The sequence below is a fragment of the Octopus sinensis genome, linkage group LG22 (genome assembly GCF_006345805.1).
Source record: "Octopus sinensis linkage group LG22, ASM634580v1, whole genome shotgun sequence".
Taxonomy (NCBI): Eukaryota; Metazoa; Mollusca; class Cephalopoda; order Octopoda; family Octopodidae; genus Octopus; species Octopus sinensis.
Window position 1 is genome coordinate 6,488,480 of NC_043018.1, and position 26,610 is coordinate 6,515,089.

Below are 26,610 nucleotides of genomic sequence, written 5' to 3' on the forward strand. Positions count from 1 at the left end.
AAGGACAGACAAACAGATTAAGTTGATTACATCGACCCCAGTGCGTAACTGGTACTTAATTTATTGACCCCAAAAGGATGAAAGGCAAAGCCGACCTCAGCAGATTTTGAATTCAGAACGTAAAGAGAGACGAAATACCTATTTCTTTACTACCCACAAGGGGTTGGGACAAACAAAGACAGACAAACGGATTAAGTCGCTTACATCAATCCCAGTGCGTAACTGGTACTTAATTTATCGACCCTGAGAGGATGAAAGGCAAAGTTGACCTTGGCGAAATTTGAACTCAGAACGTAACGGCAGACGAAACACGGCTACGCATTTCGCCCGGCGTGCTAACGTTTCTGCCAGCTCGCCAGCATTTTGCCTGGCATGTTAACGATTCTTTTCTACTCTAGGCACAAGGCTCGAAATTTGGGGGGAGTGGGTGCCAGATCGACTCCAGTACACAACTGGTACTTAATTTATTGACCCCGAAAGGATGAAAGGCCAAGTTGAACTCGGAGTGTAAAGACAGACGAAGCACTGCTAAGCATTTTGCCTGGTGTGCTAACAATTCTGCCAGCTCACCACCTTAATAATAATAATAATTCTTTTTACTGTAGGCACAAGGCCTGAAATTTTTCTAGTGGATGAAGCTAGTTGATTATATCGACCCACCCCACCCTCAATCCCAGTAGTCAACTGCTACTTTTTTCATCAACCCCCAAAAGGATAAAAGGCAAAGTTGACCTTGGTGGAATTTGAACTTAGAAGCATTTTGTCCGACATGATAATGATTCTGCCAGTTCATCGCCTTAGTATAAATAATAATAATAATCATAATAATGATAATAATAATAATAATAATTAATTCTTTTATTGGCCACAAGGGCTGACAACAATTAATTATAACATAAAGGGACAAAACACAGGACGAAATTTACAAAGGATTTTGTGGGCTACAGCAAATATTGTGCTCAATACCACAGATTTTCTTGTCATTTTTTTGACAATAACCAGTTGAGCATGTCCTTCAGTACTTTTTCTATCAGTCTCTTTTGCCAAACTGCTAAGTTAGAGATGTAGACACACCAACACTAGTTGTCAAGTGGTGATGGGACAAGCACACACATACATACATGTATATATATGTGTGTGTGTGTATATATATATATATATAATATATATATATATATATAAGATAAGAAAATGGAGAAATACATCTCAATCAAATATCAATTACCAGATAATACTCAATCACATACTTTATTAAACCACCACATAAGAGACTGTAGGGTTAAATATAAAAGGCAGAACAAATCAGTGTACATAAAGGAATGTACATAAAAGAGTAATGTTGTATAATAATTAGAATATATATAAAAAAGAATATAAATACAAGTAAATATAAATATAAGCATACATTAGATCTTACAACTGTTTCGGCCATGTAGATAAATATGTCTCATTTTACCAATATTAGCCCTTTATGGTTGGTCAATATATAGATATAAATGAGACATTTACAAAAATATCACAAGGCCTCTTCGGAGATTATGTAATATAACACAGTCTACACATATACCCACATGGGTGTGGGTGCGTACCCACAATACAACATATATATACATATGAGTGTATATACTCACACTCCTATACATATAAAAAATATACATTTACATAATGATATAAATAAATAATATAAATTAGTAAACATATATATGTGTTCCACACCTAATGTCTCAGTTTTTCGACTTAATATTGTGATAATAAACATACACAAATTAATACCTAGATGTAAATATACATAGTCAATAGTACATTATATTACTTCATAATAGTTTCAAAAGTGTCATTAAAGTTAGTATCATTATCGTTGTCAATACAATTAATGTTATCATTCATAATATTATTAATAAATCTTACATTAAGATCCAGAGCAGAATATATGTATGTCCGTGTTCCAGTTAATAATTTTCCTTATGGCATAAATATATATATATATATATATATATATATATACAACGGGGTTCTTTCAATCTCTACCTACCGAATCTACTTTGGTTGGCCTGAGGCTATAGTGGAAGATACTGCCCAAGGTGTCACGCTGTGGGATTAAGCTTGGAACCATATGGTTAGAAGGCAAGCTTCTTACTAAACAGCCACACTTGCACCTATATATATATGTCTTGTTAGATTTGTTTTTCTTTAGAACTCTTTTAGGACTGTGCCAAGCTCCACTGTATACTTTGGTATGGATTTTGCAGCTAGATATCCTTCATAATGCCAACCACTTTACAGTGTGGACTCAAAGCTTTTTACATGGCACCAGCGCTTGCAAGGTCACCAAGTAACTTGCAAGACAAAGAACCTTTGAGAAAGGAGGGGACATTGTAGGCTGTAGCTTTGTGCCTGGTGTTAAGAGGTTAGAAAAATGAAAGAGGGACAGAAACAAGTGTTTCGCTGTGGGGGAGAAACTTGGTTACCCCAGTCAGAGAGAGAGAGAGAGCAAGAATGAAAGAGATGGTAGCACTGTGCCAGGGCCATACTTTCAAAGTATGAGGATGTGAATATAAATGGGATAATAGAGGTTTCTTAGGGGTGCATTAGTAGGGAGTTCGTGTTAAAGCAAAGTATTCTTTACATTATTTACATTCGATGGATATTTGTCCTCATCTTGTTTGTTGTTAACACAACGTTTCAGCTGATATACCCTCCGGCCTTCTTCGGGTGTCTTGGGGAAATTTCGAACCTGGGTTCTCATGCCTAAGGTATTTTTTGATATTATTATTATTATTATTGTTCAGGTCACTGCTTGGAATCGAGCTCAGAATCTTGGGGTTAGTAGCCCACGCTCTTAACCACTACGCCATATCCCCGTAATGGTTAAAAGCGCAAGACTTTTAGATCGGATGTGATTTTCTTTTGCTTTTTCTGACAAATGGACCTTTCTGATACCTTTGTGGACAACGTTTCTGACTGTTCCTTCTGACACATGGAGATCTTTTGTAATTGACCTCATGGATGTTCTGGGATTGTAATCAATGGTCTGTTGAACTTGTTGGATAAATTTAGGTGTTCTGATGATTTCAGAGTGTTTAGAAAGCTTTTTATGCTTTGATACTGGTGACACAAACCACAATAACAGCATGCCTCTTTGTTTCTTGATTAAGCTGAGGGTCTGCCATTAGTATTTTCTGAAACAAAGATTATACAGAGTTAGCAAAAAATGCAGGAGTGACTCCAAAAAAGTATGTCCCCAAATACCTTACACACCCTGTATATGTAGGTGCAGAAGTGGCTGTGTGGTAAGACGCTTGCTTCCCAATCACATAGTTCCGGGTTAAGTCCCACTGCGTGGCACCTTTGGAAAGTGTCTTCTGTTAAGCCACAGGCTGACCAAAGCCATTTGGTTGATGGAAACTGAAAGAAGCCTGTGGTATATATGTATATGTTTGTGTGTCTGTGTTTGTCCTCCCACCATCACTTGACAACCAATGTTGGTGTGTTTACATACCCTTAACTTAGCAGTTCGGCAAAAGAGACCAATGGAATAAGTACTAGGCTTGCAAAGAATAAGTCCTGGGGTCGATTTGTTCGACTAATGGTGGTGCTCCAGCATGGCTGCAATCAAATGAGTGGAACAAACAAACAAATAAAAGACTATATATATATATATATACAGACACATGAAATGATGTATATATGTCTATGTATGCAAGTATGTGTGTGATGGGTACACACACACATTTATATATAATATATATATATATATATATACACCCTTTTACTTGTTTCAGTCATGTGACTGTGGCCATGCTGGAGCACCGCCTTTGGTCGAGCAAATCGACCCCAGGACTTATTCTTTGTAAGCCTAGTACTTATTATATCGGTCTCTTTTGCCAAACCGCTAAGTTACGGGGAGGTAAACACATCAGCATCGGTTGTCAAGCAATGTTGGAGGGGACAAACACAGACACACAAACATACATATATATATATATATACATATATACGACAGGCTTCTTTAAGTTTCCGTCTACCAAATCCACTCACAAGGCTTTGGTCGGCCCGAGGCTATAGTAGAAGACATTTGCCCAAGGTGCCATGCAGTGGGACTGAACCCGGAACCATGTGTTGGTTAGCAAGCTACTTACCACACAGCCACTCCTATATATATAAATTAAACAGGGAGATGTAAGAAAGCTACACACCTAAGCTCAGTGAAAGAAAGGTAGGCTTCTATTGAATAGTGAGGGTGGAGTGATAATATGGGGGTGGGTGGAGGAGGAGAGGGATAATATAAGTAAACAGGTAGGTAGGTGGTGGGGAAAGTGGGGCGGGGGCGAGTAGATAGTGAGAGGAGTTAAACAAATAGCACAGGTGGTAGTCATGGTGGTTGAAAGCTATATTTAATTGCTCAGGTAATGGAGACAAGCTGCCTTCCAAATTACTTTACCTGTGTGTGTGTGTGTGTGTTTTATTCTCTTCTCTCTCTACCTCAGTCTTCTAACATTTTGTTGCCTATCATTCAAAAATATGAGATACATGTTACCTGAAGCCATTGTAAAAGATGCTTGCTCAAGGTACTGTGCTCTAGGACTAAAGCTGAAACCACATAACCGGGAAATGAGCTTCTTAACCACATAGTCACACCTGTAACCATTCATAATTCCACTGGTAATAATCATTCCATGCAGCAAGTAGTGTTTATATATATATGTGTGTATATCACTGTAACCGACCAGGCTATCAGATGTTGCTACATATCGCTGGTCACAATGCGCTTCGTATTGTCTTAGCCTTCAAGTGACGCCACCCCGCTGGCTAAGTGAGCAGGCCAACAGAAGAAAGAGTGAGAGAAAGTTGTACAGCAGGGATCGCCACCACCCTCTGCTGGAGCCTCGTGGAGCTTTAGATGTTTTCGCTCAATAAACACTCACAACGCCCAGTCTGGGAATCGAAACCGCAATCCTACAACCACGAGTCCGCTGCTCTAACCACTAGGCCATTGTGCCTCCACCATATATATATATATATATATATATCATCATCATCATCATCGTTTAACATCCGCTTTCCATGCTAGCATGGGTTGGGCGGTTCGACTGGGGTCTGGGAAGCCAGAAGGCTGCACCAGGCTCCAGTCTGATCTGGCAGTGTTTCTACAGCTGTATGCCCTTCCTAACGCCAACCACTCCGTGAGTGTAGTGGGTGCTTTTTATGTGTCACCAGCAAAGGTGCCAGGGGAGGCTGGCAACGGCCACGATCGGTTGGTGCTTTTTACATGCCACCATATATATAGGTATGTATGTATATAAAGGTGCAGGAGTGGCTGTGTGGTAAGTAGCTTGTTTACCAACCACATAGTTCCAGGTTCATTCCTATTGTGTGGCACCTTGGGCAAGTGTCTTCTACTATAGCCTCGGGCCGACCAAAGCCCTGTGAGTGGATTTGGTAGACGGAAACCGAAAGAAGCCCGTCGTATGTATATATATATATATATATATATATATATATATATATATATATGTTTGTGTGTCTGTATTTGTCCCCCCAACATTGCTTGACAACCGATGTTGGAGAGTTTACTTCTCCATAGCTTAGTGGTTCGGCAAAAGAGACCAATAGATTAAGTACCAGGCTTCCAAAGAATAAGTCCTGGAGTCCATTTGCTCGACTAAAGGCGGTACTCCAGCATGGCTGCGGTCAAATGACTGAAACATGTAAAAGAGAGTAAAGAATATATGTAGGTATTTATTGTATTCTATCTTGTTTCAGTCATTAGACCGCAGCCATGCTGGAGCACCACCTTTATTCGAACAAATGGACCTCAGGACTTATTCTTTGGAAGCCTGGTACTTATTCTATCGGTCTCTTTTGCCGACCATGATGAATGTTATGTCATATGTATCAACCCCAATACTTACTTTTTGAAAGCCTGGCACTTATTGTATCAGTCTCTTTTGCTGTGCTGCTAAGTTATGAGGACATAAACACACCAACACCAGTTGCCGAGTGGTAATGGGGAGATGAAAATGCATAGATATATGCACATATAGCCCCGTGTGGGCAATAAAGAAATATATATAAACAGTGGGCTTCTTTCTGTTTCCGTCTACCAAATCCACTCACAAGGCTTTGGTTGGCCCGAAGCTATAGTTGAAAACATTTGCCCAAGATGCTATGAACCTGGAACCATGTGGTTTGGAAGCAAGCTTCTTACCACACATCCACACCTGCACCTATATATGACTGGCTTCCATGCTGATGGCACATAAAAAGCACCATCCGTACGTGGTCGATGCCAGCACCACCTTGACCAGCTTCCGTGCCGGTGGCACGTAAAAAGCACCCACTACACTCACGGAGTGGTTGGCATTAGGAAGGGCATCCAGCTGTAGAAACACTGTCAGATCAGACTGGAGCCTCGTGCAGCCTCTTGGCTTCCCAGATCCCGGTTGAACCGTCCAACCCATGCTAGCATGGAAAGCAGACGTTCAACGATGATGATGATGATTATATATTATCTTTTTTTATTTTTATTTTACTTGTTTCAGTCATTAGACTGCAGCCCATGCTTTGGCACCGCTTTGAAGAAAATTTAGTTTTCCCAAATAACTGGGAAGTACACAGCCATGCCTGCGGCACCGATAGGCTGAAGTTGGTAACTTCAGTCACCTAAGTGTCCTAATTAGCTGTAGTTATTTACGGCTGTTGTGAAAATGCTGTAACCGGAGTAAGAGTGGAATAGGAAACGGCGGCGAGAGTGCTGTTACTTCTTGTGGAAACCAAGAGCTGCTTGCATGAGTAAAGCCCTGACTTTCTGCTGCTAGTGTACAAAAGTGTTAGGTTACATGGTAAGTAAATATGAATACAGGCGTGCGCAGGCATCGCTGTGTGGTAAGAAGCTTGCTTCCCAACCACATTGTTCCAGGTTCAGTGCCACTGTATGGCACCTTCAGCAAGTGTGTTCTGCTATAGTTTTGGGCTGACCAAAGCCTTGTGAGTGGACTTGGTAGATGTGGAAACTGAACGAAGACCATCGTATATATATATATATATATATATATTGTGTGTGTGTTTGTTCCCACCACCGTCACCATCACTTGACAACCGATGTTGGTGTGATTATGTTCCTGTAACATTAGCGGTTCAGCAAAAGAGACCGATAGAATAAGTACTGAGGGTTGGCTTGTTCGACTAAAGGCGGTGCTCCAGCATGGCCGCAGTCAACTGAGCAAAACAAATAACAGAATGAAGGAATATTGAATGCCATAGACATGCAGAGACAGGAAACCAGTGAGGTGCAAATGCTTCGCTGGATAATGTTAGCGAGTATCAACAACAGGAGCAAGAATTTTTTAGCGAAAAACTAGGAATGATAGAGTGGTTGTATACTGTCAACTTAACGTGACAGTCCCGTAAAGGGAATCACACCACTGCTATTTAGCCCTAGGAAGCATCGTCGCTTCCTGTCGGCTTTGATACATTACCTGTGTCCTTATATTTGTGAAGGGGAGACAAGCACCCCCACCAGCTAATCCTGCATCTAGAGACTAGTTTCTGAGTCTCGCTCGTCATCAGTCTAGGATAGCAAGGCCTGCTAGCTGAGTGTATCTTTATTATGATCATGGTGATCTTACATAGAATGAGATAATACAGGACAAACAAAAGACAAAGATGTTACATGAGTTCGCATGATATAAATGTTAAAAATTTACTTAAATAATATGTATTTTATATATCGTTTGAATTTTCCTTTAAATAGAACTTTGATTTAAACTGAAACTAAATCAAAGAAAGACACAAACGAAACGTTATGGGTCACACCCGGCAGCCTGTAAGGCCCAGCAACGAACTTTTCCTTTCCTCAATGATTAAGCTGGGTTACTAACACCCACCATTTTCCTCACATCCTTCCTTCGTTTCTTGAATACTCTTGTTGGCAGGGTCCTCTTCTCCAGCCCCATCTTGCTCTTCAGATGGTATCTGAAGTAGGTTAGCAAACCGGGGCCTGAGATGAAAGACCCTTTCACTGCACCTTCCATTCTCGTTCTCCAGATGCACTCTTTCAATATTGCAGCCGTACAGTAAAAACATGCCTTACTTTCCTCTGTGAGTCCAGCTGGCGGTATCATCTTTATCATAGATTCAGCTGACAGCTGTACTCACCCCAAATGCGACAACACGTGTTCGACGTAACTTATCAAGCTAGATAGCTCCCGACATTGTACAATAGCGTGCTGGACAGTTTCCTTGTCACATCTTGGACACGTCGGCAGGCCTGCTAGCTGAGATGTTTGCCAAGCCTTCGCAAATATATGTATATTTTCAGTGAATCACTGATCACCAAAATAAGAAATATTAAATTACTAAATATCTCAGAGAGATATGAGTGGTGGTGGAGTGATAGAGCGCTTGTATACCGTTAACTTAATGTGACAGGAAGTGTCAATGCTTCCTAGGGCTAAATAGCAGTGGTGTGATTCCCTTTATGGGACTGTCATGTTAAGTTGACAGTATACAACCGCTCTATCGCTCCACCACCGCTCATATCTCTCCGAGATATTGAGAAATTTAATATTTCTAATATAGGAATGATATTTTGCACCAATATTTTTTATTCCTGTAATGTATTGTATTCCCCAGCATCCAAGTTGACATAGTATGTAGTGTAAACATGAGGTGCTGTGGTCTTCAACCATTTTTTGCCTGTGAACCTCTTTGATTCCTATTTTACTCTGCTGCAGGGGTTACCCTTTACTCTTTCTCTTTTACTTGTTTCAGTCATTTGACTGTGGCCATGCTGGAGCACCGCCTTTCAGTCGAGCAAATCAACCCCCAGGACTTATTCTTTGTAAGCCTAGTACTTATTCTATCGGTCTCTTTCATCGAACCGCTAAGTTATGGGGACGTAAACACACCAGCATCGGTTGTCAAGTGATGTTGGGGAACAAACACAGACACATGAACACATGTACACATATACATATATACGGCGGGCTTTTTTTAGTTTTTGTCTACCAAATTCACTCACAAGGCTTTGGTACTTAGGAATGAGAACCCAGGTTTGAAATTTCCCCAAGACACCTGATGAAGGCTGGAGGGTATATCAGCCAAAACATGTCAACAACAAACAATATGAGGACAAATATCCATCAAATGTAAATAACGTTAGGTGAATAATTTATTTTTTATTAAGCGTGAGTAAGTGTGGGAACCTTTTGATACCACCTCATACATCTGAACCTAATTTTTGGTTGGCGAGTGTGTCCTTAAAATACCTTTGTGGATCTCCAGTTTACTATTTAGTTGCATGGACCCCCAAAATCTTATATGGACCCTCAGAGGCCATATGGGCCCCGGTTGAGAACCACTGCTCTAGCTAATGTTTAAAAATATCCTTTTGTATTTTTATAATTAAATATTAGGATTTGTATTAAAAATATTGTTAGAATATTTTGTGTATTGTATTTACCAACGTCGCCTTACTGGCACCTGTGCCGGTGGCATGTGTAAAAAGATTTGAGCAAGGTCATTGCCAGTACCACCTGACTGACCCCGTGCCGGTGGCACATAAAAAGCACCCACTACACTCTTGGAGTGGTTGGCGTTAGGAAGGGCATCCAGCTGTAGAAACTCTGCCAGATCAAGATTGGAGCCTGGTGCGGCCGTCTGATTCGCCAGCCCTCAGTTAAAATCGTCCAACCCATGCTAGCATGGAAGGTGGACGTTAAATGATGATGATGATATTGTATTTTGTGTATTGTAGAAGCATAACCATTTTATTACACATAAGTTTTAACAGTAAAATCTTATACAGAACCCCACCCAAGGGTCATATGGACCCTGGTTGGGAATCACTGATGTTCTGTAAACATTCAAACAGCATCACTATCTTTACAAATCTTGCTGCATTTCACATGGAATTTCTTTTGGTCCTCCAAAGTCATTTTTGTTTATAAGTTTATCTACTTTTTTTTTTTTTTTGGCTGTTAATTTTGGTCAGAAAATACAGTAAATTTTTCATGTTACATCATCACCATTGTTATCATCATCCTTTAACATCCATTTTCCACAATGGCATGGTTTGGACAGTTTGACCAGAGCTGGCAAGCAGCAGAGTTGCACCAGGTTTCAGTCTTATTTGATGTGGTTTCTATGGCTGGATGCGCTTCCTGACACCAACCACTTTATAGTGTGTGATGGGTACTTTTTACATAGCAAACTTTTAGGTGCAGGAGTGGCTGTGTGGTAAGTAGCTTGCTTACCAACCACATGGTCCAGGTTCAGTCCCACAGTGTGGCACTTTGGGCAAGTGTCTTCTACTATAGCCTCAGGCCGACCAAAGCTTTGTGAGTGCATTTGGTAGACGGAAACTGAAAGAAGCCCATCGTATGTATATATATATAGCTTGCTTACCAACCACATGGTTCCGGGTTCAGTCCCACTGTGTGGCACCTTGGGCAAGTGTCTTCTACTATAGCCTTGGGCTGACCAAAGCCTTGAGAGGATTTGGTAGACGGAAACTGAAAGAAGCCCATTGTATATATGTATATATATATATGTGTGTGTTTGTCCCCCCAACATCGCTTGACAACAGATGCTGGTGTGTTTACGTCCCCGTAACTTAGCGGTTCGGCAAAAGAGACCGATAGAATAAGTACTAGGCTTACAAAGAATAAGTCCTGGGGTTGATTTGCTCGACTAAAGGCGGTGCTCCAGCATGGCCGCAGTCAAATGTCTGAAACAAGTAAAAGAGAGAGAGAGAAAAGAGTATTCAAACAATCTTTTAATGGAGGGTTATTAGATATCTAATTGAGAATATTTCTTTTAAAATGGCCATTTACGTTGCTTTAAATGTTCAGTCTTTTAGTTTTAACTGGGACGTACTTCGGCTTTTTGAAATGGTAAGCAAAGACACTTGCGCAAGGTGCCACACAGTGGGACTGAACCTGATTCTCTTTTACAGTACTTTTTATAGTTTCTTTTGTACACATCTACTTCATAACACTTTGATAAGACAAGCCTTATTGATTGATTGATTGATTGATTGGTCAAACAGTATGCCTTTGCAAGTCCAATGTATTTCCATAAGTTTGTCCTCAATGTCCATGCTTCCTCTCTGATGAAACATAGCCAGTGTGTGTGTCTCTCTTCATTATTGGCATAATGAACCTCCCAGAATACAACAAAATAGCTTTCAACATGTGAATTCTCATCAATAATTCATTCAACTCTATTTATTTACTTATACTACACAAATTACTACACATTAACCCGGAGTTTCTACCTTTGAATAGGTCGCTTCATCCGTGTTACTTGCGTGAATTTTGCTACCCTGGTAACTGTTTATTGAATTTTCCATGTTAACGGTAAACAAAGGATAATTCATTCATCCATTTATATATATATTTATTTATTTAAAAGAGTAAAGGACCCCCTTCGATCATGAATAACCATGGGATAGCACCTAGGAAGTTACCCTCCAGGGCACAAGCCCATGCACGGTTGTTTATGGAAGTTCAGCAATCGCTCATGCATACTAGCTTCTCCTCTCCACACCATTATATGTACATAGGGTAGAGACCCTTGATTATGAATGACTATGGAACTGCACCTAGAAAGTTCTCCTCCATGATGCAAGACCAGGCAAGGTATCCAAGGGAAAGACAAAGGCTGATGCAGCTTGGCACCAGTTATGTTGCAACACATTTCTACAGCTGAGTGAACTGGAGCAACGTGAAATAAAGTGTCTTGCTCAAGAACACAACACACAACCCTGTCCAGGAATTGAATTCACTACCTCATGATTTTGAGCCTGACACTCTAACCACTGAGCCATGTGCTGTAACCAGCTATACTGGTTTGATGGAAATTTGATTTGGTGGTGAGTTACCTGTTGCTTAGGAAGCACAAATTGTACTGAAATCAAATGATGCAACAGTCCCGTTTGCTGGTGATGACAAAGTTTCGTCTACTGATATAATCTCTACTTTTTAGCACTTGATACCTATGCAAGATGACTTCCTAGGACAAATACTACAGCTTATGGCATTTAAAACAACACATCCAAGTTGGATGTAAATATTCACTACAAAGGTTGTTTCTATCATTAATAGCAAATATATATATATATATATATATATATATAAAAAAAAGGAAATGAAGAAAATGCTGACCAATAATTATATATATATATATATAAATAGATGAATGTATTTTTGCCTTGTTAACCATTAACATGGAAAAAATAGTCACCAGGGCAGCAAAAAATCTCACAAGAGGTTGTAACTCCTTGTTTATAAAGGTAGAGACTTTCTTGTTTACGTGGAATTTTTTGTATAATATTTTTACTTTTGACACGTTTCAAAAATTCCACATGTATTATTCAAAAGAATAAATGGTATAAACAATGCAATCTTCTCTTCAGGAAAGTGAAAAAACGAAATTCGTCAATAAGACATTTTAGCATATATGTATGTATATATATTTTGGGTCATCCCATAAATAATGTGGTTTTTCATACTTCTTTTATTTTTCAAAATTAAGATAAACAAAGTTCTTTTTTAATTTAAAATCTACTCTCCTTCATTTATATAGTGCCTTTCCATCTATCTGGTAGATTTGAAAGGCTCCTCTTCCAAAATTTACTTGTCCATGATGAAAAATACTCCTCCAGTGCTGTTCTGATCTTGTCTACAGAATTCATATTTTTTCCATCCAAATAATTTTGAAGAATGCGCAGTAAATGATAATCAGATGGGGCAATGTCTGGGGAATATGGTGGGTGGGGCATCGTTTCTCATTCAAACTGCTCCAGCCTTTGGAATGTCATCTTTGCTGTATGTGGCCGAGCATTATCCTGATGGAAGAACACCTTTTGTCTTGAAACCAAAGATGGTTGTTTTTTTTTCTAGTGCTGACTTAAGCCATTCAAGCTGCTCGCAGTAGATCTCCTTTGTTATTGTTTGGTTTGGGTTTAAAAGTTCAAAATGGACTAAACTTTTTTCATAACACTTTATGTGGGTGAAAACCTTCTTTAATTTGTATCAGCCTTTGCCTTCGATAACTTCACTGGAGCAGAGGGGGGAAGCAGGTATGCATGGGTGACTGCTGGTCTTCCATAAACAACCTCGCCCATTCTTGTCTTGGAGGGGAACTTTGTAAGTGCAATCCCATGGCCATTTCATGACCAAAGGGGTCTTTACTCTTTTTTATTTTTTATCTATATAGTAATAACTGATGGTTAAATAAAATCCAGGCAATCTCTTCAAAAGCACTTCATGCTGAAACCTGGCTAGCAAAGTGTAAAAGTTACAACTTTTTGATTAACCAAAGAATTATTGGTCAAGTGTTAAAGGAGAACTTTGCCAACCGAAGGCAGGTATATCAAATATGATTGTTATGGTCCTCACAAAGTGGATAACAATAATTTGAATTGAAGAAAAGAGCAGTCAAATTAACCCTTTAGTGTTTGCATTATTCTACCAAAATTAATGCTTTTTCATCCACATTGTTTTGAACTAATCAGGCATTATCTTGTAGCTATGAGATTTTGATGAGGTAGCTGTTAATTTTTAAAACGATATTGTAGGTTTGGTGTGAGACCAGATCTGGCCAGTTTGAACATAAAACAGGCAGAATACTTTTGGCCGGATATGGCCAGTTATGTTACATATGTGTTGGTGAATGAACATCATTTATTTCATATTACATATAAAGGTTAAACAATTCATTCAGTAAATTTAGAGTTCATTCACTTCATCAGGCATTGTAATTTGATTCACAGTCAAGTTTTATAAATATATTTGATGCCTCAGTCTCCATGTCTCTATTTCTGTGTCTCTTTGGCTATCTCTCCCACCCTCTCTCTACCTTCTATCTCTTTCTTCTCTCTACTGTTTCTCTCTCTCTCTCATCCTCTTATCTCTTCTTTGTCTCTCCTTCATATCTTCCTCTCCTCTGTCTTCAATGCTGTCTGTCTGTCTCTCTCTCTCTCCTCGTCCTTTCCTCTTTCTCTGTCCGTCTATCCGCTGTCCCTTTCTCGATGCTTCCTCTCCCTTCCCCACCCAGTTCCATTGACCAATTGACCAAACTTTCTATTATCTCTGACAGAGTGGCTAGCCCAGAATGGATATCTGGACAAGATATGGTATTTGAAAGTCCACATCCTCAGTTAAACACTCGCTCTAGGAAAACACTCAGGTGAGATATGCACAGGCGACGAGGAGGTGATGTTGTCATATCTCTCTCTCTTTCTCTCTGTCTTTCTCTCTCTCTCTCTCTCTCTCTCTCTCTCTCTCTCTCTCTCTGTCACTCTGCTTTTCTCTCTCTTTCACTCTGTTTCTCTCTCTCTTTCACTCTGTTTCTCTCTCTCTCTCTATCACTGTTTCTCTCTCTCTGCCACTCTTTCTCTCTCTCTCTCTATCACTGTTTTTCTCTCTCTCTCTTTCTCTGTCACTCTGTTTTTTCTCTCTCTCTCTCTCTCTGTCACTCTGCTTTTCTCTCTCTCTTTTCCTGTCACTCTGTTTCTCTCTCTCTCTCTCTTTCTCTCTATCACTGTTTCTCTCTCTGTCACTCCATTTTTCTCTCTTTTTTCTATTTATTCCATTTCCTTTTACTCTGTCTGTTTGCCTGCCTGCCTGTTTGTCTCTCTCTTTCTCTCTCTCTCTCTCTCTAGTCTTTATTCTTTCATCTCTACTCCTTTCCTTTTCCTTTCTCCTATTCTTTAACTGTTTCTTGCTTTGAAATGAAAACCCCAGTTGATTGTCTCAAATTGTTGATGATGATGACAACAACAGTGGCAATGGCTGCGGCCCCTTCCAGTTTTCACCACCATTTCCAGTACTTTGATTTTGGCATTGTTTTTCATTCATCATCATCATCATCATCAGCAGCAGCAATAAAATTTAGTTGGTTCCGTTTTTTTTCCTTTTTCTTTCCTTGTCAGCCAATTTGACCGAATAAGGATTCCCTTTCGAGATCCTTGTTCTAGTATTAGTTGTTATGGGAATTAGGGGTGGGAATTAGATGTTGTCATTGCAGTTGTTGTTGTTGTTTGTTACAGCTGTAGTCATTGTTATTACAGTAGTAGTAGTAGTAAAAGTAGTAGTAAATGTAGTGGTAGTTGTAGCAGTAATAATAGCAGTAGTAGTTGTAGCAGTCATAAAAATAGTTGTAGTAGTAGTAATAGTGTGGAGACGCAATGGCCCAGTGGTTAGGGCAGCGGACTCGTGGTCGGAGGATCGCAGTTTCAATTCCCAGACCGGACGTTGAGTGTGTTTATTGAGCGAAAACACCTAAAGCTCCACGAGGCTTCGGCAGGGGTTGGTGGCGACCCCTGTTGTACTTTTTCGACCCAAATTTCTCTCACTCTTTCTTCCTGTTTCTTGAGTAACGCTGCAATGGACTGGCGTCTCGTCCAGCTGGGAGGAACACATACGCCATAGAAACCGGGCCCATGAGCCTGGCTAGGCTTGAAAAGGGTGCATAAATAAATAAAGTAGTAATAGTAAAAGTGCTAGTAGTAGTAGTTGTTGTTACAGTTGCTTCTTATTGATTTAATTTCAGTCATATTTGTGTTGTTGCTACTGAAGTAGTTATTGTCATCAAATGTTATCAGAAGTGTGTGTGTGTGTGTGTGTGTGTGTGTCTCCTTGTCTTGATATTGTGTGGTGGTCATTCATTTCTAATATTCTGTGAGAACATACCAGGCCATGGAAGAAATATTACCTTGCTTGGAAACAGGTGAGGGTTAGCAACAGGAAGAGCATCCAGCTGTAGAAAGTCTGCCCCAAATAAAACTCAAGCCGACCCATGCAAGCATGGAACCGTGACATTATCCCTTTAGCTTTCAGATTACTCTTGCCAAACTGTTTTAAATTAATCAGGCATTACTTTGTAACTTAGAGATTCCTATTATGGGATTACTCTTTTACTTGTTTCAGTCATGTGACTGTGGCCATGCTGGAGCACCATCTTTAGTTGAGCAAATTGAACCCAGGACTTATTCTTTGTAAGCCTAGTACTTATTCTATCGGTCTCTTTTGCCAAACCGCTAAGTTACGGGGGACACACCAGCATCAGTTGTCAAGCAATGTTGGGGGACAAACACACACAAACATATACACACACACACAAACATATACACACACACACACAAACATACACACACACACACACACACACATATATATATATATATTCGACGGGCTTCTTTCAGTTTCCGTCTACCAAATCCACTCACAAGGCTTTGGTCGGCTTGAGGCTATAGTAGAAGACACTTGCCCAAGGTGCCACGCAGTGGGACTGAACCCAGAACCATGTGGTTGGTAAGCAAGCTACTTACCACACAGCCACTCAGGCACCTAAAAGAAATGTGCCAACCACTGGATGCCGAAACCTGGGATCGAACCAGGGACCTTTAGATCTCCAGTCTAACGCTCTCCCGACTGAGCTATTTAGGCTGGATTGATTACTTTTGGAATGACATTGTGTAGGTGTGAGAGGTAGGATCTGGCTAGTTTGAACATGAAACAAATAGAATGTTTGGGCTGGATATAGGCGGTTTAAATGCTAAACGGTTAACGCTTTAACGTTCAGATTACCCTGTTAAATGTTAAGCACATTTCTTCGTATCATATAGCTTTGAGGTTTCAGTGATGTGATTGTTTAGTTTCAGAATGACATTGTAGGATAGGTGTGAGAGGCAGGATCTGGCCAGTTTGAATGTAAAACAAGTAGAATATTGGGGCCAGATATGGATGGTTTAAGTGCTAAAAGGTTAAAAAGGATGATGTGACTAAAAAAAAAAAATATCTGCGAAAGAAGTTTGCTTCCCCACAACATAGTTCTGTGTTCAGCCCCCAAAGTCCATCCCCTCCTCACCGTGGTGGGGACACTGGCAACGGGTAGTGTCAGAGCTATGCCGTTGGGAACTTTGGTTCCTGGTAGGGCCACCCGAGGTGGATTGGTCTGACACCGAGTGGTATTAGGGCCACAGCTCGGCAGACGGGGCTCTGGTGAAAATCCTCGGAGTGTCTGTTTCGGCAACCGGAGGCTCCTTGGTCGTTCTGTCCCTGCATCTGCAGACAATCTGCGGCAAACAGGATGTCTCTACATGCGGGTTTGTTGGGGACCACTTGTGAAATTCATATTCCCACGAAACTTCTTCCACTGCCATGGTTTGAGATGCCTCGAGGGTGGCAGAAGAAGCCGACTCAACCCGCCCAGGGTGAATGTCGCCACAAGTACAGGTACAAGTAAGTATGGCACATTGGGCGAGTGTGCTCTACTACAGCCTCAGGCTGACCAAAGCCTTGTGAGTGCATTTGGTAAATAGAAACTGAAATAAGCCTATCATATATATATATATATTATATATATATATATATATATATATATATATATATATATATATCACGTGATCACTTGACCGACCAGACCATCAGATGTTGTTACACATCGCTGGTCACAATGCGTTCGCATGGTTTTAGCCTTCGAATGACGCCACCCCGCTGGTTAAGCGAGCAGGCCAACAGAAGAAAGAGTGTGAGAAAGTGTGGTGAAAGAGTACAGCTGGGATCACCACCCCCTACCGGAGACTCGTGGAGCTTTTTAGGTGTTTTCGCTCAATAAACACTCACAACACCCGGTCTGGGAATCGAAACCGCGATCCTACGACCGCGAGTCCGCTGCCCTAACCACTGGGCCATTGCGTCTCCACACACATATATATATATTCAATCCAGGGCAAGTTGTCTTGCCTGGTCTATGGTTTTCAGCTGTTTTAATGCCCAGCGTTATTAGGGAGTCTCCTTAAATGCTGTCCTGCAGTGAATTTGCCGAATAAAGAAACCACATACATTACGTATATGCGATTGATAATGTTTTTGCTTCCCAACCACATGGTTACAGGTTCAGTCCCACTGTGTGGCACCTTGGGCAAGTGTCTTCTACTATAGCCGCGGGCCGACCAAGGCTTTGTGAGTGGATTTGGTACACGGGAACTGAAATAAGCCTGTCGTATATATGTATATATCTATGTGTGTGTGTGTCTTTGTGGCTGCATTCTCCCTCCCCTCCATACTGGTTGACAACTGGTGTTGGTGTGTTTATGTCCCCATAGCTTAGCAGTTCAGCAAAAGAAACCAAGAGAATAAGTACTAGGCTTAAGAATTAGTCCTAGGGTCAATTGTTTGACTAAAACCCTTCAAGCCACTGCTCCAGCATGGCCACAGTGAAATGACTGAACACAAGTAAAAGAATAGATATATATATATATAATATATATATATATATATATATATCACGTGATCACTTGACCGACCAGACCATCAGATGTTGTTACACATCGCTGGTCACAATGCGTTCGCATGGTTTTAGCCTTCGAATGACGCCACCCCGCTGGTTAAGCGAGCAGGCCAACAGAAGAAGAGTGTGAGAAAGTGTGGTGAAAGAGTACAGCTGGGATCACCACCCCCTACCGGAGACTCGTGGAGCTTTTTAGGTGTTTTCGCTCAATAAACACTCACAACACCCGGTCTGGGAATCGAAACCGCGATCCTACGACCGCGAGTCCGCTGCCCTAACCACTGGGCCATTGCGTCTCCACACACATATATATATATTCAATCCAGGGCAAGTTGTCTTGCCTGGTCTATGGTTTTCAGGTGTTTTAATGCCCAGCGTTATTAGGGAGTCTCCTTAAATGCTGTCCTGCAGTGAATTTGCCGAATAAAGAAACCACATACATTACGTATATGCGATTGATAATGTTTTTGCTTCCCAACCACATGGTTACAGGTTCAGTCCCACTGTGTGGCACCTTGGGCAAGTGTCTTCTACTATAGCCGCGGGCCGACCAAGGCTTTGTGAGTGGATTTGGTACACGGGAACTGAAATAAGCCTGTCGTATATATGTATATATCTATGTGTGTGTGTGTCTTTGTGGCTGCATTCTCCCTCCCCTCCATACTGGTTGACAACTGGTGTTGGTGTGTTTATGTCCCCATAGCTTAGCAGTTCAGCAAAAGAAACCAAGAGAATAAGTACTAGGCTTAAGAATTAGTCCTAGGGTCAATTTGTTTGACTAAAACCCTTCAAGCCACTGCTCCAGCATGGCCACAGTGAAATGACTGAACACAAGTAAAAGAATAGATATATATATATATATATATATATATACATAGGTGTGTGTGTGTGTATTTGTTCCCAACAACTACTTAACAACTGGTGATGGTTTGTTTACGTCCCCCATAAAAGAGAATGATAGAGTAAATTCCAGGCTTTACAAAAATTAAGTTGTGGGATTGATTTGCTTGACTAAAATTCTTCCAGGTAGTGCCCCAGCATGGCCGCAGTCTCGTGACTGAAACAAGTAAAAGGTAAAATGTAAACACGAGTCTGTATTCTGCAGATGAGGACTTAATAGGCTGGAACTTGTCCACAGGTGTCCTTGGCCAGCACACAAATATGATGATGATGATGATAATGATGTTGAATACATAGGTGGTTGTCTGTGTTGTTATTGTTTGTTTTTAATGTTAATTCCAATCTTTTCCCTTTTTTTTTTTTTTTTACATCCATTTTTCTTATTTTTCTAACTTCTGTAGAGATTTGACTACTAACAAAATATTGTTAATCTATTAATTTATTTGGAACGGTGAGCTGGCAGAATCAGCATGAGACAAATGTTTAGTGGTTTTTTTTGTTTTTTTTTTGTCTGATTCATTACATTTGGAGTTCCAATTCCACCAATGTTGACTTTTGAATACAGAAGTGATCAAAAAACCTCCAGCTCCTGGATATCAGCAACACACATTGGTCAGTTATGACCCAGAGTCAGTTCAATTGGCGCTTTACCAGTCACTGGGCCCCCCCCACTGGAAAAATGTTTAGCCTTCTACTTTTTTTGCTTCTACTTTAAGTTTTGATCAGTAATATTCTTTTCCCTGATTTCACTTCATGAAACAGTGGCCATGCTGTGGCAACATCTTGTAAAGTGTAGTCAATTTCATCATCAAGCGTGTAATTTGAACTCCTGAATCCAAAATATAAAGAGGTGTAAGCCAATTGTCACACAGTATATGTATCTGATGCTCTACTGATGTACCTATTTCTTTACTACCCACAAGGGGCTAAACACAGATAGGACAAACAAACGGATTAAGTCGATTATATTGACCCAGTGCGTAACTGGTACTTATTTAATCGACCCCGAAAGGATGAAAGGCAAAGTCGACCTCGGTGGAATTTGAACTCAGAGCGTAGCGGCAGACAAAATACTGCTAAGCATTTCGCCTGGCGTGCTAACGTTTCTGCCAGCTCGTCCCCTCTATCTATCAATTGATTCTATCATTCACCTGCTAATTTTTTTATTTCTTTGTTGAGTTGTTTGTTTATTTCCAATACCTGTGTTACATAAAAATTAACAATGATATTTTTTCTTTTTCTTCTTGCAGTATTGCTGCTGTGACCCGTTCTTCAACGAAAACTTCTCTCATCAAAGACAATTCCATTCCAGTCGCTGATTTTTACTCTGAACCGATATTTTCGCCGCCGGGTGTCAAGACCCGACTACGTCGTCAATCAATGTATGTGCAAAAGCAAGTCCCAAATGTCTCGTTTTCAGTCACAAAACAGGATGTGACATTTTCTGAAACGAGCTCGTTGACTTCTGCCACGGTGACCAGCGTCTCGAGTCGCACCGTAACAACTGTCGAGCAGACAAAGTCATCTTCGGAGATGTCTGCTTTGGTCGGCAATGACCAGGCAGTTGATGGACTGGCAGGCGAGAAAGAGACAATCAGTGAAGAAATCAGCAACATCATCAATAACCTTCGCGACTCGAATCGCAAGCGCAAGTCTGATGTGCAGACAGTGGAGACTTCTGACGTAAAAGAAAAAGTGCTGAAACCCTCAAAGACACTGGAAGAAGAGAAATTGTCTCTGGTTAGGAGTTTGTCGTTGAAGGAGAGGTCCAAAGATGTTTCGACAGCGGAAAACGAAAACGTATCCGAATCAGTTACTGTGGATATTGTTTCCGAAGAAGCGGAAGACGCTGAAGTGGAAGACGCTGGAGTAGAAGACGTAGAAGAGGTCCCGCCTGAAGTACAAGATGATTCCAGTAAAGCTAAGAAAAGCGCACCACAGAAGAAGAAGCCGGGAAGAAAAAGCAAGTCTCCCGCTGCTAAGACAAAGACGACCAGGACACGGAAGACAAGTACTTCGAGGACCAAAAGCCAAGAAACTGATTCAGAAGAAGTAGCAACGGTTGAAGTGGTTGTAGAAAGCAGCAAAACTACACCTTCAAAGAAGAAAAGGGGCACGACACCAGTGAAAGCAAAAGCAAGCAGTAAAAAAGGGGCAAAGAAAAGTACCACTCCTAAAAGACAAGCAAGTGCACCGAACAAGGAATTGGTCGTGGAAGCCGTTACTCCAGTAAAGAAAGAAAGGAGATCACGGTCGTTGGGGCCGAAGAGTAAAAAGAAAGTAGAAGAGGTGGCGGCAGACAAACCAGATGAGGATGCCGCTTCGGTTGAAACGAAAGAAACATCTAAAAAAGGCTCTCGTTCGCGTAAAGGTACTCCTCAAAAATCTTCTGTAAAAGGCCCACGTAAAAAATCCACTTCGAGGAAATCAACTCCAGTGAGAAAGGCAACCCCTACGAAAACGCGTACTCCGAGAAAGGGTACTCCATCTAGAGAAAGAAAGGCTACTCCCACAAGAAAGGCCACCCCCACAAGGAAGGCCACCCCCACAAGAAAGGCCACACCCACAAGAAAGGCCACACCCACAAGGAAGGCCACACCCACAAGAAAGGCAAAGAAAGCCACTCCGTCTAGGGAAGCAACTCCTGCCAGAAAATCCAGTACTCCTGTCAGAGAGGCTACTCCTGCTAGAAAATCTGCCACCCCACTTCGAGAAAGTTCTCCTGCTACAAAATCTGCCTCTCCAGCTCGAGAAAGTACTCCTGCAAGAAAGGCCACTCCTTCTAGAGAAGCAACTCCTGCTAGAAAGGGTACTCCTGCTAGAAAGACTACTGCTACTAGAAAGGGTACTCCTGCTAGAAAGGGTACTCCTACTAGAAAGGCCACACCTTCTCGAGAAACAAGCGTTTCGAGAAAATCGTCTCCAAAGAAGGTGACCCCTTCTAGGGAGGTTACACCTGCGAGAAAGAGTACTACTAGGAAAGCAACACCTTCTAGGAGAGGATCTCCATCCAAAGCAGTCAAAGAGAAGACATCACGACGGAAATCTAGTGGAAAGAAGTCACAGAAAACATCACGGTCTCGAAGCAAAACAAAGAGAGTCCACAAGCGTTCTTCTTCAAAGAAAGCCGACAAGAAGAAAACAGTGCTGGCCACGCAGGAAAAAGAAGAATCCTTGTCTACTGTTGATGGGGCTGAGGAAAAAACAGCACCGCCCCCACAAAAGACTGCCACCAGTAGCTCTTCTATGTCTACAATAATCACCGGTCTCTTTAAGCATTTCGTCCCAAGCCAGAAAAAGGCAAAAGTAGTTGAGTCCACCACAAGCACGGATACCACCACCACAACAACAACAACAGTTGGTGGTTCCATGGCAGCTGAGTCTGAAGTTGATACAGGGGAAGAACTGAGAAGGAAGATACCAGAGGCAAGAAAACACGCACTGATTTCTTCACCTCTGGATTCCAGCACACCTGATGTTCCCCAGGTTCCTAAAGCATCTTTCGTTAGTAGACTGAGAGAGACAGCTTCAAGCCTGTCCCCATTTGCCCTGAGCAGGTCGTTCGAGTATAAGCGTGCTGTTGTAGCATCAGCTAACAACAAGACTGTAGAGATTTCGGAGACGATCACACATCCAGGAACGACTGCTGGCAAAGGATTTGATGAGGCTGACCAACCAATGTCAGCAGTTGAAATGACCGCCAATGAAGATACGGAGAGCTCCACTCCTGCAACAGTTGAAGAGGATGAAAGCGAGCAAAAGCAAGATGAAAAAGTTGTCGACACACGAGAAGTGCATTACGAGTCCCAGGAATCAGAAATGGATGACGGGTCGATCATTGATAAGCTGGTTCATTATGAGTCCCAGCAGTCTGAGATAGAGGAGGTAGAAGCTGATAATCAGAAAAGTGTTCACTATGAGTCCCAGCATGACACTGAGGAAGAGTCCCAGGTTGAGACAGAAGATGACTCCCAGGCTGAGGTGGAGAATGAGGTGGAAGAAGAGTCACATGATGTGGTGGAGAAAAAGACACATGTTGAAGAAGAAGAAGTGTCACTTGATGTGGTAGGGAAAAAGATCCATGTTGAAGAAGAAGTGTCACTTGATGTGGTAAAGAAAAAGACCCATGTTGAAGAAGAAGAGGAGGAAGAAGAAGAAGAAGAGGAGGAGGAAGAGTCACATGATGTGGTGGAGAAAAAGACCTATGTTGAGGAACAAGAGTCCCAAGCTGAGACAGAAGAAGAGTCCCAGGTCGAGACAGAAGAAGAGTCGCAGGTTGAAACAGAAGAGTCACATGATGTGGTGGAGAAAAAGACCTATATTGAGGAACAAGAGTCCCAGGGCGAGACAGAAGAGGAGTCCCAGGTCGAGACAGAAGAAGAGTCCCAGATTGAGACAGAGAATGACTCCCAAGTGGAGTCTCAGGTTGAGTCTGGGCAGGAGTCCCAAATTGAAACAGAAAATGAATCCCTGCTTGAGATGGAAAACAAGATAGATGATGGTGCTGCTGAAATATCCAATATCACTATGGATACAGAGGAGTTTGTTTCATCCAAAAGAAATGTAACCGTCCACTACGAGTCACAAGAGTCGGAATTGCTCACAGAGGAAGAAGACGATGGTTCCTGTGTAGTGAATGATGTCGAGGCCTCTGCTGCTATTGCTGATGGTGATAATGTGAAAAAAGTTGAAGAGTCAGATCTCACTGAAGAGGATGTAGAGAAAGGAAAAGAACATGGTGTTTGTGAATATGTCAAAGAACACCTTATCACAGTCAACAACAAAGGTGAAGAAGAAGAAGAGGAAGATGTAGGGGGAAGGGTATTGACTAGAAGACAAGCAGCAGCGGCGGCAGCTGCAGCAATGACAGGAACGTCGTTGAGGACAAAAAGAACAACAACGACGACGACAACGACAAGAAAATCAGTGCTGGGTAAGAGAGGAGCCGAGAAGCTGCTAGAAGCTACCGACTACGACTTGGAGCCGCCAAAGAAGATCTTCACCGAGGTGATGGACGAGGATGAGGCGATGGCTGACAACGATGAGGAGGCGAAGGCCCTCTACGACTCATATTACTCTGGCTACGGATTACGCTGCACCATCCTCTGAGAACCCTGTTGCTCCCCTGCTGTTTTGCATCTCAGCTCCCCTAAAGACGCTGTTGGTAGAAACTGCCTTCCCCTCTCTCTCATCTGATGCCTTGTTCCTCAGAGGTACCAATTTCCATAAAATTCATTTTTATCTTTTTGTCCCTCTCACTTGACAGACCCAAGGCAGCTGCTGCATCATAAAGCTTCCTCTCCCTTTTCTTTATTGTAATTAAAAATTTTTATTTTTAGATGCAAGTGCGTGCACACATATGTAGGGTTTAATTTGTCATCATTCCTTACCCTTTCTCCATGAAATGCCCTACGGCCACTACCATCGTGCACACGCTACACAAGCACATACTCATATGCACACATGGCCCATGTATACAAATATGCACATGTGTGCATATACAAATATTCATAATTTGACATGTTCATCGTGTGCTTGCTTGCATGGATGCACATATGCACTTAGGTGCACATACAAATATAGATATAGTTACACCAACATGCACACACATATACACGTTTGAATTAACATATACACCTATGGATACATTCATGCATATACAAGTTCTCATAGTTTGATACGTTTGTGAAAGCTCACTAACATGCATGCACATGTGCACATATGCACTCATACAAATATAAATACAGCCACTCCTTAACATGTCCACACACACACACACACACATGCGTGTATTCTTTAAGATGTATACATACACATATGCATGCATACACAAACATGGATACTTCAACATGGTCACGCCTCATCATGAACACACATACACACAAACATTAACACGTACATGTATGCCCACATGCATGCACTAAAACACTCATACAATTATAAATAGTCACATCTCAACATGTGCACACATGTATGCATATACAAACATGTATACTTCAACATGGTCACACCTCAACATGAACACACACACACACACATTCTTTAACACATACATGCATGTCCACATGCATGCTTGCTCGCATGCATGCACTTCAACACCCATACGATTATAAATACAGTCAAATCTCAGCATGTGCACACATGCATGCATATACAAACATGCATACTTCAACATGAACACACACATTCTTTAACACATACATGCATGCTTGCTCGCATACAATTATGAATACAGTCACATCTCAACATGTACAAACATGCATACTCCAACATGGTCAAGCATATTTGCTCACATGCACGCACTTAAGCGCACATACGATTATTATACAGTTACACCTCAACGTGTACGTACAGACACGATGTACTCAGCCACGTAAATACATGCATTTTTTTAGACACAGAAACATTATACACACAGCAAGCTGTGTGTATACTTCACTATACTCATTATTCCTTCCTCAATTTACATTGCAGCATCCTTTAACAATAAACATCCCTGAGTGATGAGGGAGTTTTGAGGCCCCTCACCCCCCAGCCAGCTTTAGGGTCTGCCTGTCTTTTTTTTGTTTTTTTTTCGCCCTCCACCTCTCTCTGCTCGCCTTCTCATATCTCCTCTTGAAATGGTGCCTGCTGGCCATTTCGGCATTTCACACACGTGTGGATATCATCAGAATGCGCCAGAAAGACATTTTTATGAAAAAAACTTTTTTTTTTTTTTGGTGTTTCTTTCTTTTTCTTTTTTTTTCTCTCCCATTTTTGCGGGGAGGGAGGGGGGAAGGAAGTATCCTGGGCAACCGAAACAAAAACAAGGAACGGCTACGAGAAAGTTTTCATCATTGTTACCATTTATTCTCTTCCTTGCTGTTGTCATTACTAACACTACTACCACAACTACCACCAACCACCACCACTACTACTACTACTACTGATGCCACCACTATCATTGACAACATTAACTACATTAATACCATTGACATGATCACTAAAGCAAATCATATATACACATATACTCACACATATATGTATTTGTATATATGTGTATGTGTACATATATATATTTTTATATACGTGTGTGTGTGTACATATATGTATGTGAACATGTATACTTGTATATATATATATATATATATATATGTGTGTGTATGTGCACATGTGTATTTGCATATATGTGCACACACATACACATACATACATTCCTACATATATGAGGTTGAGCCAAAATGTTAATCTGTCTTTTTTTGAGGGAAAATTAGACGTAAATTTTAAGCGTTAAGCAATATATTTAATCAGTGATATAATTTCTTCTGCTCGTTTGTGGGCGAGTCCATTGTTTGCTGCTCAAAGAGTTTCCTGTCTTTACTGGTCAAGAACTCTACTTGGGTGAAGTTTTTTAGATCCATGTCAGAGATG

At 41.2% G+C, this 26,610-nt stretch overlaps 1 protein-coding gene and 1 non-coding gene across 19 annotated transcripts in view; one reads left to right on the forward strand and one right to left on the reverse strand.

Moving 5' to 3' along the window:
• LOC115223185 (serine/arginine repetitive matrix protein 2-like) overlaps positions 1-25,001 on the forward strand; it is a 93,517-nt gene extending 68,516 nt beyond the window's left edge. For 2 of the 18 annotated variants that reach the window (XM_036512260.1, XM_029793629.2), the window contains 2 exons: positions 14,104-14,193; positions 20,451-25,001. In XM_036512260.1, coding sequence (XP_036368153.1) covers positions 14,104-14,193; positions 20,451-24,309 — 3,949 coding nt within the window. In that variant the 3' untranslated portion in view covers positions 24,310-25,001. The remainder of the gene's footprint in view (positions 1-14,103; positions 14,194-20,450) is intronic. The other 16 variants (XM_036512265.1, XM_036512273.1, XM_036512271.1 and 13 more) reach the window with 15 other exon arrangements.
• Trnas-gga lies at positions 16,382-16,454 on the reverse strand. Its single transcript has one exon. It is a non-coding gene; the product is annotated as a tRNA-Ser (tRNA).
• Positions 25,002-26,610: the final 1,609 nt, after the last annotated feature.